Source organism: Podarcis melisellensis (assembly GCF_964234715.1).
Source record: "Podarcis melisellensis genome assembly, chromosome: 5".
Classification (NCBI taxonomy): Eukaryota; Metazoa; Chordata; class Lepidosauria; order Squamata; family Lacertidae; genus Podarcis; species Podarcis melisellensis.
In genome coordinates this window covers 62,012,601-62,028,366 of record NC_138537.1, presented here as the reverse complement: position 1 = coordinate 62,028,366, position 15,766 = coordinate 62,012,601, and the positions used below count along the sequence as shown (strand labels likewise).

The window sequence follows — 15,766 nt, the reverse complement described above, 5'->3', positions numbered from 1 at the left end:
CACAGTGCAAAATTGTATACTCTAATTCCTTCTCTCTGTGAAGGGAGGACGTTTGATCCACTGCTGCTGCTATCCAGTGTAACATTTGTTTGTACCAGATTAGTTTCATAGCTTGGGGGGGGGGAAACATTTACTTTCAACACTGTAGGACCCAAGGTTCTCCACCCCCACCCCCACCCCAGTTAAAGAATCATAGGTAGCAGAACTAGAATCTTGGGGAGTTGTCGGCTTCTTCTGTGTAAGACAGATTCATATATGCCATCTGAAACTGGTCCTCTGACTTGTCACGTATGAATATGGCCTGTAACTCTCCAAAAGGCTCTTTGGGTTCCAGGCGGTGTTTATGTTGCTTATCTACTGAAAATAAATAAATAAATAAATAAAAACCCCTGCATTTTTTTAAAGGCAGTTGCCTTTCTGTAGGAACACAGAACATTTTGTTTCATACTTGCTTTTATTACAAAGAAACTCTAGAAGTGGATTTGCTTGCCAAGTTAAAGAGGGGCTTTTAATGGTTCTTTGCAAAACTGGATGCTCTAGTCTAGAGTTTGGCAGATGCTCAGCTAAAATTATTTGGTGATAACAGAGAGGCAGTCAGTCTTGAGAGAACATCTTGATGAATTAAACATGGTACAGCTGCAGTGTTTGCTTTAGATGTCTGCAGTAATGACTGGATTAGCCATAAAGTAAACATAAAGATTCCAAATTTATAATATTGATTTCCAATGTGATTGGTGTTGTTCACATAGTCATTACTACAATTAAACACTGAGTCATTGTAAACAGATGCACATTCTTTCACTTACTAAGTGCTTCCCCAGCTTTTATCTCTCTGGGCAGAAGAGCAATTTTGCATTCAACTCTGGGAATTTGTTTTTCTCTGCACCTGGCCTGCTTTAGAAATCAAGTGCTCAGATAATCTCAGCTCTTCCTCCAAAAAAAGAAAGAAAAGAATGACCATGCATTGTTTTGCATATTAAAGCTTCCTGCACAGCAATCCAGTTGGTAACTTTAATTGCTAGAGATTCATAATTGATAGGTCACTTTTACATGGGCAATGTACAAATCCACTTAAATCTGAAACTAATTAAATTACTTTGCACACAGAATTCTTAGCTGTTGGGTTTTTGCTTAGGATAAAAACATAGAAATCCCCTGTTCAGCACAAAAGGTTGTGATAGAAGCACCTGTGAAACTGTGAAAATGTTAACAACACAAATCTAACAGTTGACAACCTGTTAGCTGACAAATCCACCAATGTGGTGGGCAGTATAACTTCTTATAAGAGCCTCTGCTTCTGTTTTGTCTACTTGCCACGTTTTCACTCCAGCCAAGTGATTCTTTAACGCCAATAAAACCAAATCAGTTCACTTGGGGCTTGCAAGAGGCTTTCGCATGTCACAGTGAGCCTTCATTCCCTTTACAAGTCAGCCAGCTATGACTGCCATTGGCTCAGATATTATGGTGTTTGTGATATCATTGAACCATGGGGACACACAACTGACTGTATTGGGGCAATGGATTGTGCGTTCTGAGGTCCATGAGCAACTTTTGTATAATTAAAGCTTGCTGCTGCGTGTTGATACCAAGGGGATTCTGATAAAGATTGGTTTAAAGAGCCTCAGAGCCTTTTGCTGTAAAGGGACAGACTTCTCTAAGCTGCTTATAAAGTAGAATAGCTAACTAAAACACTGCTTCAGAGTTATAGGAAACAGTAGCTCTCATATGAATACTGTATCTTAAAATGTTTTACCTATGCTTTCCTTTATCTACCTGCTATGAAGCTCTGAGGTGCTAATATTCTTGTCACAGCTGGCATTTTGGGATAATTTATCTGAAAGTACATCTGAAAAATGGTTAGATAATTTCATCATGATCATGGGCACAATCCAGTGCAGTATCTTGTACCCTTCTACACCACTGAGTTCAACAGAATTTAAGTGCATATAAATGTCCACGGTTAGTATCCCATGAGTATCAATATGTCCTGTACCACAGACATGTTGCCATTGGTTTGGAGAGAAAGACAGCAACCATCTTTATCTTTGGTCCATGTTTTGTCAATTTGTTTACTTGTTTATTGATTTGTACATGACCCTGGAATCTACTAGGGTGAAAAGCAGTGCATAAATATTTTGAATAAACACATCTTAAACTTTCCATTCCTTCTCATAGAACAGCCTTCTATGTGGCATCTACTGATCCTACACTAGGGCTTCACCTTTAAGAAATAGCTAAAAACATGCCCATCAGATGTTTGGTGAAGAAGCAGGAGCTGAAGCCGTGTGCTTTCCCTTCCATTGGAATGCCAGCTTTCTTTGAACAATTGAACATGCACAACCCTGGCATATTGGCCTAGAAAGGAGAAATGCATGTCTGATATCTGTTTGCATGCACAATTGTGTATTGGTCTGGGATCTGATTGTGCATGCACTTGGAGCCTAGCTAGACTGGGCCTTGGATTTTACACACAACTTGTACCGGACTTAGGAAAAGGTGACTCTCATCAGATATATTAGTTTACATGGGATTTGGGGCACAATTCTTTCCTGCATAAACTCACATGCAGAAGGATTCCTGTATGCTTATTTCTTCTCCCTCCAACTTTGCACATGCGCAGTCAGCTGACCAGAGTTGCCTCGGGGAATGAGAGACCCACACATACTCCCCATATTCCCATTCAGTCACCCACCTCTTTCTCATAACCATCTGATGCACTCTATGTGCTGAGAGAAGGAGCATGGAGCTCTATTGCATTCTATGGGAATTCCTCTGCAGACACCACATCCTCCCATAGGGAAATACTATGCCCATGGGATTATATAACAATATAATATAAATATGGTGAGCATATGATCATTCCAAAGGAACAGGGGAATAAACCTGATGTGCTTGCAATATTTTTTGCCAAGCAATTTGTAAACACTTGTTAGTTCCAACATTTGCTTGATAAATCAGTTTTATCTAATAAGCACATTAGAGGTAATTTTTTTTCATAGGATAGATATCACAAAAAAATCATTTATAGAAACATATAGGGCTTCATTAATTTATGATTCTAAAACTTGTCCAATGATCAAATGAAACTAGGGTACATAATTCTGGTTCATATTTGCTTCAAAGTGTATTCATGCTTAGACTGCTTAGAATAAATTCCACTGCATATTTTAATACTGTTCCTCATGATTTTTCTCAAGGGCTTCGAGTCAGTGGCTTATGTTCGGAAAACTCCTTGTTCAATCAGAGTTTGTTATAATGTCATTTCAAAGAGTGATGGTTTTCCATCTAATTTATTTGTCGTTATATTTGTAGCTGGATTAAGGATAGATTAGATCGTTAAAGCATGCACTGTAATGCGAACATTTCTACAACAAAATGCCAGTTAAATGTGGAATTTACATTCGTTGTATAATATAAGGCACAAGGCATGTCAAATTGTTTACCCCTGGAGCCTGTTTTATCAAAGTGAACATACATAAATATCTCATGTACAATACAGTGCAAAATTACCTCTTCTCTTCTCCCGTCCAACACAAATTTCATGCCGTTATCTCATTTGCCCTTTCAGACTTGACCCAGTTTGCACATAACAATAAGCCAAATTTTAGCAAGTGTGCTGCTGCATGGTGAGAATATTTTTGCCATTTTGTTCTTCCTCTGGTCCTGGTGCTGCTGCACTATGGTTTGGCTTAGCATTACATCAGAACATGGATTTGTAGTTTTTCTTCCTCCAAACAAACCACAGGCTGCAATCAAGGTTTGTTCTTGGCTCACCAAAGTGGCTGTGATTTTCTCACTGTACACCAGCACAATTGCTTGTTCACACTAAGCCACAGTTCATGCTAAGCAGACTCATTTTTTCCCCAACCTGTTAATCATTTTGAAGATCAGGAACTTAATCCCAAATCTGTCACATCATCCACTTAGCAAATAAGCTTCAATAATTGGATACAATTTTTGCGCACACCAGCAGCCGGTATAACTTCTGGGCAAATAGCTATGAAATAGACAAAGGTATGTATGCTTTAAGATGTCTTCTGAACAGGAATCTTTTATTTTCTTCATTAGTAAGTTATTCATACTGATGTCATTTAATAAATGAGTATCAATAAAGATAAATTTGATAAAATGTGATATTGCAATCGTCTTGGGAAGAAACGTTTTTCTTGGTTTTCTGTATGGCACCATGCACATTGATGTTACGACATCATCATTGTCATCATAATAAGCATCATCTCAGATACAGTAGAAACAATAGTGTTTCGACTTGCTACTAAAATATTTTGTATTCCATCTAGCATTAAAGAAGTTGGGTAGAGCTTTCTGCAACCTGATTCACAAACCTGCATTATGTTTAACTCAGCATTGCATCCATTAATTCACATCCCAAGGTATTAGTAATGCCTTTGTGATCTGAATTTCTCAATTATTATTTTTTTTATGCTGTTCAGACTTCCAAAGGAAGAAGGTGCTGTTCTTCACAAAGCCGGGAGATTTGCTTAAAAACTCTAGCTCTGTATTCTTTCTGGTTTTCTGACACAATTTTCATGTAGTTCTCAGTCAGTTACAGATTGCCAATGGAAACCTTTAAAATATCTGTTTTTTTTAAAAAGGGCTTGTTAATCTAAAAGGCATAAAATAAATGAGACAAGACAAAGCTAGATTTCAGATAGAATGTATAAAGCAAGCAAGGGATAGAGGTGGGAGAAGAGAAGAGGAAAGTTCCATAATAAGTGGTAATCAAATGGGTAGTCCTGAGCAGGAGCCAGACCAATATATATGACATGGGGATCCAATCAAATTATGTTCCCACTCAGTTTTATTGACAGAAGCACTAGATCTGTCTTACTGGATGTTGCAGCTGTTTAATCTGTGTTGTATCCTCTGCAATTGAATGAAATAGGTAATAATTGGGGAAGCCTGTACAGTGGTACCTCAGGTTACATACGCTTTAGGTTACATACGTTTCAGGTTACATACTCTGCTAACCCAGAAATAGTGCTTCAGGTTAAGAACTTTGCTTCAGGTTGAGAACAGAAATTGTGCTCCAGCGGCGCGGCGGCAGCAGGACGCCCCATTAGCTAAAGTGGTGCTTCAGGTTAAGAACAGTTTCAGGTTAAATATGGACCTCCCGAATGAATTAAGTACTTAACCCGAGGTACCACTGTAGTTCCGCCCAATATTTCAATTGAAGACTAACTATTGATGTTAATATTTGTGCAGTGAAATATCTGAGAAGAACATTTTCATCTTGTTGGCTTGTGCTCTTGGGCCACCATACCTTTGAGTCCATGCCTAATTTTTCATCCATGATATTGCCTTGTCTAGAGAATTCTCCCTCCCCCAACCTAGTGTGTCTCTGCCTCCTCAGTAGGATATTCCATTCTGTGCTTTTATTTAGGATTATTCAATCCTGAGCGCTTTAGGAAGATGCTGCCAAGTGCTGCAGACTCATGGGACTGGGGGACGTGTAATTGAAATCGATAGGAACAAGAAAATAATCACTTAGAAGTGCTATTTTGGGATTTGTAGAAACGTGAATGTCAATAAGATGAGCATCCAGTTATTTGTGCTGTAGTGTTTGTTTTGTTGACATTTGATCACTTAGTCCATTCAAACTCATTTCTGATTTACCCATCTTTGGGGGGAGTCAAAAGTGTATGAACCAAGCACATCCCATTTGATTAATTACCAATTTTCTTTGGACAGCAATAAAAGACTGCATGTAATTCCTGAAATATCTCAATGTTAAGAATGGGGGAAACCTTCAAGAGTGTTTGGTGTTGGGGAGATGTTTGGTGTTGCCTTTGCTGTTAATTTAATCTGCTCAAGGCTTCCCTATCTTGCATGCTATAATGTGGAACGGAATCTCCCTTTACAGCAGAGTGGATAGACAAAGGGGATGATTGATAATTGGTTATGCCTCCTCCCCCTTGTGATGGAAATGACATTGGTTAGGATCTCAAACGCAGGGGAGACCCCAGTTAGCAGTGGAAACAGTTTTGTGGCACAGTTCCATGCTGTCTTGCCAAATGCCAACTCCAGCTACAGAGAAGTCAGTAGGAGAACACTTCAATCTCCCAGGACATTCAATACAAGATCTCAAAGCAACTGTTTTATTACCAAAGAATTTCAGAAACAGACTTGAAAGAGAAGTTGCTGAATTACAACTTATCACTAAACTGAAAACTATGGAGAGGCCTGGTCTTAATAGAGATTTTGGATTCCTGTCTCATTACGTACGCTAATCATCTGCATACTATCCCTTGCTTTTTTTGTAGGACTAATTGCAGTCATTAACAGTCGTCAACAGGTTTACCATAGCCATTGAGTCAATCACCCATCTCCTACCACCCTCCTGAGAAAAAACCCACCCCACTATATATAAGGGAGCACTATATATAAGGGGCTGGTGACTTCTGTTTCGGTGTATCTGAAGAAGTGTGCATGCACATGAAAGCTTATACCAAGAACAAACTTAGTTGGTCTCTAAGGTGCTACTGGACAATTTTATAATTTTTTTATATACTGTATTTCAACTGTGTCAGACCAACACGGCTACTTACCTGAATCCAGATACCTTGTAATCAATAACATTGTGGCCTGTTTTAACCCCCACATACATTTCGGCTTTATTGTTACCCAACCTTTGTCTCTGGAGCAGCTTAACATGCCCACCCCACAACTCTCATAGTCCCTGACCATTGACCATGCTAGCTGGAATCCAAAACATCTGTGGAGCACCACTGGCTCCCCCTGCTCTAGGCACACACAAACACCCATTCTTATTATAGAACTTCAGCTGAAATCTTATATTCACTAACCTGGCAGTAAGCCCCATTGAACTCAGTGGGACTTCTACTTTAAACGAAGCTTAGGGCTATGATGCAGGACATGGGCTACAGAATGGCATTTGTCAACTTGGCTATCTTTCTGAAGGCTTGTCTGCCAAGACTGACTAATTGGCCACACAGCTGAGGGGTTTAATGAAAAAACAGCTATAAAATTTACTTTTAATACCAAATTATCTTTTAATTCTTTGAGATAAATCCATCCATTTTGCTAAATGTTTGGAACTATGCAAGTTCATAAACCCAGGAATATTAAATTCCAAATGCAATGTGTGTGTATGGTTTTTTTTTTTAATCAGTTCTGGTTTTGGGTAGATGTTCCCTATGTGATGGCCTTTCCTGCCTGAACTTCCCTTTTTGGTGTGTGTGCCATTTTTCAGTATATGTCTCTTCTGCTGTGTAAGATTAAATGCATAAAATAATTTGTACTCTTTTCCTCATATGGCATTGCTCACAACTTCACTTGAAGACATCATTGTTTCAGGCTCAGTATTCAATTGGCATTTATATATTAAGGCTATATATACCTGAATCACAAGAACACCTGCATGTATATATTGTGAAGGTGGGTATTCTCTGAGCCTGAGAATGTATTCATTGATCATATTTCCCATTCAAGCCATTCTTTCAGAAGAAAAGGTTAGGAATATGATCAGCCAACATTGAACATGTTTAATTTCAATGGGTTTCAAAGTTTGACTGCAACTTTTTGAAGAGTTAAGTGCATGTGATCTTGGTTGGATCATGTTCCTATCTTCATTCTCTTACACTTCCCCCATTAACTGTGACTCATTAAAATAGTAATTAAAGTATAACATATATATTTCTTATAATTTGCACACTATCATTAATAAGTCTGTTGAAAGTGAAATTATGATCCACATATATATGGGTCTAGTAAGGGGTGATAGAGCTGTCTAACATTTTCCATGGAAGAAATAATTTGTGTTTTATTGGAATGTTTTAAATATTATTGTTCACTCGTGAAAATTTTCCAAAAGGTGGACTATACTTTTATTTATTTCTTAGTTTAAAAGTCAAAAGGACTGTGCAGATTCCTAATGAGTAAGAATATATGCCACTGCATTTATATGAATCACTGCTGTGAGGCTGAATTTTCCCTGAGGCCCATAAGCTACACTCAGTGGAATTTTAGCTCATAGGAACTGAGGCACCAGGTAAATACATCTTTCCAGACTGGATTCCACCCCCACTGGATTTTATCCATATGTTGTTCAACAATGTAGGAAACGCTAAGGATGGTAGCCATTATAAGTGAATGTACTGAAATCAATACACTTCCTGTGGCAATGACTTACCGGGAGATGGTTGCTGAACCTTGATTCCTTGGTATCCTAAAAGAACGAGCATGAAAGAAGCCTGAGTGGAGGCTGATGCCAGTAGTGTAAGAGAAACCCTCCTGGATCTGACCAAAAGCCCATCTAGTCCAGCATCCTGTTTTCTCCTCTTCTTGTGTCCTTTTTTTGTGTGCTTCAGAATTTCAAGCCTGCTCTGCTCTGCTTGGTTTCACAGCCCAGGTGATTATTCTGTTTTCCTGGGCTCATTTCCTCCAACCTTGGATGCCTGCCTTATTGGCTCTCTGGATCCAAACCATTCTGAGAGCTAATTAACAAGCATTGAGTTTATTGCATCTGACTAGTGACTTAAGCCTTGTTCTGATATTACATTGTACATGTGGTTCTCCTGTTTTGTGATAATGCAGACGTCAATGGCTTTTTTGCATTTCCCCACATAAATTAGGAAGTGTCCACAGTTGTGCATCAGAATGACTTGATATGAATGAATCAGAAGCTTGGATGGAGAACATCAGAACATGCAGATGGATTGGTGTTAATGCTGCAATACATGCCGCCAATTTTCATGGTGCTAGGAGTAAAACAGAAAAAAAGCTCCTTTGAGAGTGTCTCTCATTATCGGGCACTTCATCTACATAGAACTGAAGTTCGTGTCTCAGATAGAAAATCCATCCTAGCAATTTCCAGCAATGAACTGATCGTGATAATTGCATGTGTAACTTGAGAAATGTGCACTCTGAATATTGACTTTAAGACAAATGCACAGTGGTTTGTAGCTTGAGGAATATGTGCAGCTTTAGGTGGCAAAATATGAATCGGTACCACCCAACAGCATATAGAATTTCAAAAGAAAAATATTTTATATTGAAATGGACAAGAGGGCAGTTTGACTGCTCTGTGTGAAACTTTCCATCTGTCTTTTGGTTAATTTAGTTGAAAGTTCTTTTTCTGTCCCCATCCTTTCTGATTCTGCCCATCTTAGCTGCCAGCAGTACATGTAAGCTCAGAGTAGGGTCTACTTGAAATACAATAAATGAAAAAGGACCCAAGTTGAAGCCTGAAAAAGAGTGTTTTGTTCCTTGTTCCACAGGCTTTTTGGGATAACAAAAACATGGCTTTCAGTTACACGTATTTCATGTAATAACTGTTGGTCTGTCAAGAAAAACCTCTATGGACTGTGGCGATGTTTCTGGGATTGGCTGCACAAGTGTACTGATACATTCAATAAATATCAGTGGGCTCTTGACTTTATAGAACCTTTCCACCTCTTAGACTACCATGAATTTTGAGCAAATGTATCCATTCATGTGATTTCAACCACATATCATTGTTGGAAGCAGCAGCATTTCTTCGTGGGTTTGATCATATTCTTGCAAATATGATCTCCTGATCCAATTTAGGGCCTGATCAGACCCTTTGAAGAGGCCATGGAGATTTGGGGCCAAGCTGGATCTGGGCTCCGAACCAAATCAGGGGCCGGGAATAGTCTTTGGTTAGGCTTGAAAATCCTGGTTAAACATGTGGCTGAGGGTGCCTGCATGCATCTCCCCCCTACCTCTTGCTCCCAGACATAGACCTCTCTTTGGCAGCCCTGGTTTGCTCTTGGTGTTCCTGATCTGATCCAGGGTGATCCAGGGCCACCTCAGCCTGCTCTATCCTAATCCAAGCTCAATCAAAATCACCTCAGTTTGGATCAGGATTTTCTTGTGCACAACTCACTCACCTTTGTGTTCTGCAAGCCGTTTGGGGGTCTCTTGTTACATAAAAGTGGGGTACAAGTTAATGTGCATCCATAACAATAACAAGTTCCTAGCAGAGGCAAGAGTCAAACCAGAGACTTCCCAGTCTGTAGCTCGCTCGCTTAGCCCCATGCTGTGTCCTCTGAGATAGTAACAATAATATATGGGCTCTAGGAGAGGGAGAGAGGAGAAATTGCAGGACCTCTCCCTAAGCTCTGCTGAAAGACCAGCAACTTTTGGCTCCTCATCTCCATGGAAATCTTTCCATTTCAGCTGGCCATGACAAGAACTCAGCAACTAAGAAATAGTGCCTGAGTTTGCTTTGTTCCTCCTCTCCCAACCTCCCTTCCTTTTGTGTCATGCCTTTAAGATTTTAAGCCAGAGAGTGGGGGAGTTTTATCTTAACATTTGTAAGCCCCCCTTTTTTTTGCCTGAGGAGTGTGAGAAAAATGTTTATGTTGTGTATGTAATAAAGACAACAAGCATGAAGATTTTTTAAAAAATGGATCAGGATCTGGGATTTGGCCCAAACAGCCATAGCAAGTACTCATTGTTATGATTGGTGGTGGGGGGGAGGAGGAAGAGGAAGATGAGGTCAGAACCAAGCTCGCCTGGCTTTTTTCTAGACCTGTGAGGTAGTGCCTCTTTGTGTGCTCCACAGAGAAAGAGGCCTTGGCCTCTCCTTTTAGCAGAATTGGCTGTGATTGAGGCAAGAGAAATATCCTTCCCCTTCTAGAACTGCCTCTGCTGTCACTGCTGTCGTGCCCTTAGGGGGGGCAAGCTTGTGGTAATGGGAGATGAAGACCAAACTCAACTCTATGAAAGGGAGGCCTTCCTTTTCTGGGTGTGCTCTTGCATATCTCTTCTTGGCTGATTTTTGTCCAGGAAGGCAAATCCAGTGGTGAAGTTCCTTTGTGCGTAAAGTGTCTCTGTGCCTTCTACAAACAGAATACCTTTTCCCATTATTATCTGAACTACTCATGGCTATTGACTTTGCAAGACCCAGCCTTCAGAGCACAATAGGCAGATGAAACCACTTTGTTCCTTCATCTTTATTGTGATTGACCCACCTGCATGAATCTTGAAGTGCTTTCAGGAAGAAATGGTTTCATTATTGCCCTTTGTGCAGAGCCCTATTGAAAAGGAAATCATAGAATTCTATGATTTCCTTTTCAATAAGGCTGTGCACAAAGGGCAATATTTGGGTTCAGATTTGTAACATTAGTGCTAGGAAGGATCCCCGTGCTCTGCTCCAGCTGTCACCTCTCCCTCTCCCATTGAGATCCCAGTTTCTGCTGTCACATTCTTATCACTTTCTGTATTCAAAGTGGCACCACTTAAACTTGTGAGTGAGGAGGGCTTGGGTGAGAAAAGCAGGTGGAGGCAAGGAGGAGGCAGTTGGGACAACAGGCGAGGGACAGAGAGGGGGTGAGAGATTGGACTGAATGTGCACATTTTCTAATTTCAATCTTTCTTAAAGCTGTGCACAGCACTTAACGTTTAACTTACAGAGCCAGATTGTTCAGGGCAATTTAATTTTATTGAGTACCTTCTAGGAGCCATTTACAAGAAGCTCAAAGACTTGTTTAGAGATGCAGAAGAACGGAATGTCCATCAAAACATTTTATATCTCAGAGTGAAATCACAGCACAAGGTCATGTAAGCCATGCCTAAATGTTGATGCACATTTCACGAGACGTCAAACACGTGAAGCGTGTTATCAGGTCATCCTTTGCTTAGGGGCTCCCAGGTTGCATGTTGAAGAGTCACCGTTTCCCTTTAAAACTTCTACTTCATTGGGAGACTTGGGCACATTCTCAATCCTGCATTCTGTTCTCCTCCTCGATCCTATGTAATGCAACTGTCCCAATATATTATGGTTGGGGTAGGTAATAGGTATGGGCAGGAGAATTTGTGGCTGCCTTATGTCTCAATTTAGCAGTGATTCAAACCTCCTGGTCTGAAGAGCACTGGATATTTTATATAGATTATATGGAACAAAATATAATAACAAGAAAATTATCATAACTGGATGAACAAATAGCAGTATATGCTACAACATGAGACAATGTAAGCTAATGAGAATAATGTAGAAGAGCAAGAAAACACAGTTAAAACCATAGTAGATAGGAAACCAAGGAAAGAGTGGAAGGGAAGTAAAAGTAAGGATATATAGGATTTAAACAGCTTGGAGGAATATATATATGTTAGTATTATTATTACATGTTTATGTTTTATATTTATGTTATCATTCTTCTTTTCGGTTTGTGCATGAATGTAACAGAGTATGTGTTGATGGCGAGATATAACAGAAAAGCAAATAAAAAATATTTGGGGGATGGTTCTGGTAGAATAGCAAGATCAGAACCAGTGGGAACAAAAAGTAGAAATCCTACAGCTCTGGGTTATAAATGTATTTAACTGAATATATTTATAGCTCACCTTCCCAGCCAGTATGCCATTCATTCACAACCTAGTTAACGAAGGGCACTTTGGAAATAGTGCTCAGCAAAGATAATTTGTGAATTTAAGATTTCTCTTGTATGTCAAATCATTTTGGAAAAGCTACATTTGCAATATTAATAGAACAAAACCAAAACAAGTTATGAGTTAAGAGGTGGTTTTGAAATCTGATCCTGGTGCACTAACAAAGATTCATTGATTAAAATGTTAACGAAGATCATTCACTTCACGCTTCACATGTCTTATTGATAATTGAAACCAGAATGAGAAATACAGCATTGCAATTCATAGACAGAAGTCATTTGCAAAACAGCCATTTTGTATTAAGTGTAGTTAATGGTCATGTTACCAACCATAAATGTCATATTTATATTCATTGAAATAATTGCTCAGTTGAGATAGGGAGAGAGTTCCTGCAGACACAAATAATTGATCCTGAGTTACAAAAACATCATTACAAGCATAAAGAAAAGCGAAGCCTCTGTATTTTTGCGTTTCTGCACACTCTATGAAAAGTTAGTTCATTTGTCAGTCCAGAAAAGGATGGCCCTTCATTAAGAACATGATGATGAATTTTCTGGTTCTTTCTGATGAGATTGAGATTAGTAGTATCTCTGTGATTCTCTACCCAGTTCTTTGGGAATCACTGCATTGAATTTGATGGGATTTACTTCTGAGTAGACATTTTATATTACATTTTATATTACATTTTATATTACTTCTTGAGAAGTAGAGACATCACCTTGCCAACAAAGGTTCGTATAGTTAAAGCTATGGTTTTCCCAGTAGTGGTGTATGGAAGTGAGAGCTGAACCATAAAGAAGGCTGATCGCCGAAGAATTGATACTTTTGAATTATGGTGCTGGAGGAGACTCTTGAGAGTCCCATGGACTGCAAGAAGATCAAACCTCTCCATTCTGAAGGAAATCAGCCCTGAGTGCTCACTGGAAGGACAGATTGTGAAGCTGAGGCTCCAGTACTTTGGCCACCTCATTAGAAGAGAAGACTCCCTGGAGAAGACCCTGATGTTGGGAAAGATGGAGGGCACAAGAAGAAGGGGGCGACAGAGGACGAGATGGTTGGATAGTGTTTTCGAGGTTACCAGCATGAGTTTGACCAAACTGCGGGAGGCAGTGGAGGACAGAGGTGCCTGGCGTTCTCTAGTCCATGGGGTCACAAAGAGTCGGACACGACTAAACGACTAAACAACAACAACAGACATTTTATAGGGTTGGATTATAAAATGGCTAAGAATGCTATTTCAAATAGAAATGTGTGTTTTTTGTTTTCAAAAAATATTACTTTCCCAAGGCTTATGCTGCTCTCTTTTTTATTTTTACAGAAAATTTTCCTGAAAGCTGCAAGTGAGGAAGAAATTTTTGCACATCTTGGTTTGGATTACATTGAACCATGGGAAAGAAATGCATAGAGTGACTTGTTAGTGTGCTATTACGAATTCACAGCATTTATTATTATTATTAAAAACCTTGAGCATTGTAGAGGCGCATTTACCTGACAAGCCTGTCTTTATTATTTAAAAGTCACATATTAAATATACATAGATAGTCAGGTGTAGGTGTCATTATCCTCTGAATAGTTAAAAGAAAGAGGATTAATTTAGTGCATCTGTACATAAACTGTCACATTTGATTGTATTTTTCATGTTACAAAAAAAAAACAGTGTTGAAGAAAATGTATTGTACCATACTTTTCTGTGTATAAGGCTAGGTTTTTTTATTTCAAAATTATGTTGAAAATTGTGGGTCGTCTTATACATGGGGGCGTCTTATACACTGAAAAATACGGTATACAGGTAATATTGACACAACTGAATCAGGAAGGTGAAACACAGACTAAGGTTGCACTCCTTTACTGATTTACCTGGGATTAAGTCTCACTGAACGCAATGGGGCTTACATATGAGCAGACATGCACAGGTCTGTTACCTTAATTGACTATTGTGCATTTGATTTCTATAGCATTTAAGGTGGTGTAGAGATTTTGAGGGTCTGGTCTTATGGATCCTGCAACTTGCTGCATAATTCTCTTTTGGAAGCTTGAATTATTCAAGGTGACCAACCGTCATAATGTTACCAGCAGCACCAAATGTTACCTGAATAAAAACTATTGAAAATGTTGAGAATGCCTTGCAACGGTCTGGGACATTTTGCATGTGCTTTAAGATGAGGAAAGGAGCCTTGCTCAGAATCAAGGCTATGCATGTCCCATAATTAGGAGAATAGAATCGTAGAATTGGAGAGTTGGAAGGGACCCAGTGAGTCATCTTGTCCAACTCAATCTCAGCTAGATCATACATAACAGATGACCACCCAAACTCTACTTAAAAACCTCCAAAGAAGGACAGCCCACCATCACTTGTGGAAGTCTGTTCCACTGCTGAATAGCTCAAAGCACAAGGCACAAAACTAGCAGGCTGGTTCCACAAACAATACAAATTCAGAATGCTCTGCCGCTGTCCCTTGAGCTTCACATCTGGGTCAATAGCCACTGTTGCAGCCACCATTGCCATTTGCTTTGGTTTTGCTTTTACATCAATCCATACACCATGCAGCAAACATTACTGGGCAGCTCCAGACTGGAAGTATCAGGCAGTAGTCTTTATCCCGATTCAGCTGACCCCAACTCAACTAAATACATGTTCTATGCACTCCTCCACACAGATCAAGAGAAGCTTGTGGTATGGTTACTAATTGACGGGTGTCTTTTCTCTATGAATACTGATGTATAATTACATTGGTTCTTGCTAAACAAATGTTATTGCTTTGATTTAAATAAAGGATTGTGGGCTTGAGTAAAGGTGGTGTTTAACATGATGCCAAAAGCTCTTGTATAAGTATATGATTACTTTTTGGTGCTAAGTGGTTTGAGCAATGGGGCCAGATGTCAGCAAGCTGAAGTCCAATAATGGTGTCGGCACTTAGATGTAGGCAGAATGACTAGCTGCAGTGAAAATTACTGGGGTGGTAAGTGGCACATTTTGTCCTTTAATATTCTTATTCGGAGCAAAGGCATTACTTTATCCAAAATACGAGGTTACAGAGTGATTTCTAAAGTGTCACTGTAAAATTATGGGCATTTGAGCCCATTGGGTTGGGACTGGATAAGTACTTTCTTGTTAGCTGCATATTTTCTTAATGCTTAGAGAGGCTTGTTTCCTACAGTTTCACAGTGGGAATTCAAAGACTTGAGGGATCCTGCCCATCAAATTATCCCCAATGTTAATAACAATCCATATTTAAATATTCCATGGCAACACTAGACTTTAAAAGGTTTCTCATATACAAAAAACAAAACTAAAAACAACAACCCATGGCACTAATGGAAGGATGATTTGAAGTGTGGCTCTGAAAAGTAATTAATATCTGGAATTTCTTTC

General features: G+C 39.3%; 1 protein-coding gene across 1 annotated transcript in view; it reads left to right on the top strand.

Annotated features, from left to right (window-relative positions):
* DNTT (DNA nucleotidylexotransferase) overlaps window positions 1-14,145 on the top strand; it is a 137,415-nt gene extending 123,270 nt beyond the window's left edge. Inside the window, exon 13 of the mRNA XM_081912795.1 lies at window positions 13,712-14,145. Coding sequence (XP_081768921.1) covers window positions 13,712-13,798 — 87 coding nt within the window. The 3' untranslated portion in view covers window positions 13,799-14,145. The remainder of the gene's footprint in view (window positions 1-13,711) is intronic.
* The last annotated feature ends 1,621 nt before the right edge of the window (window positions 14,146-15,766 follow it).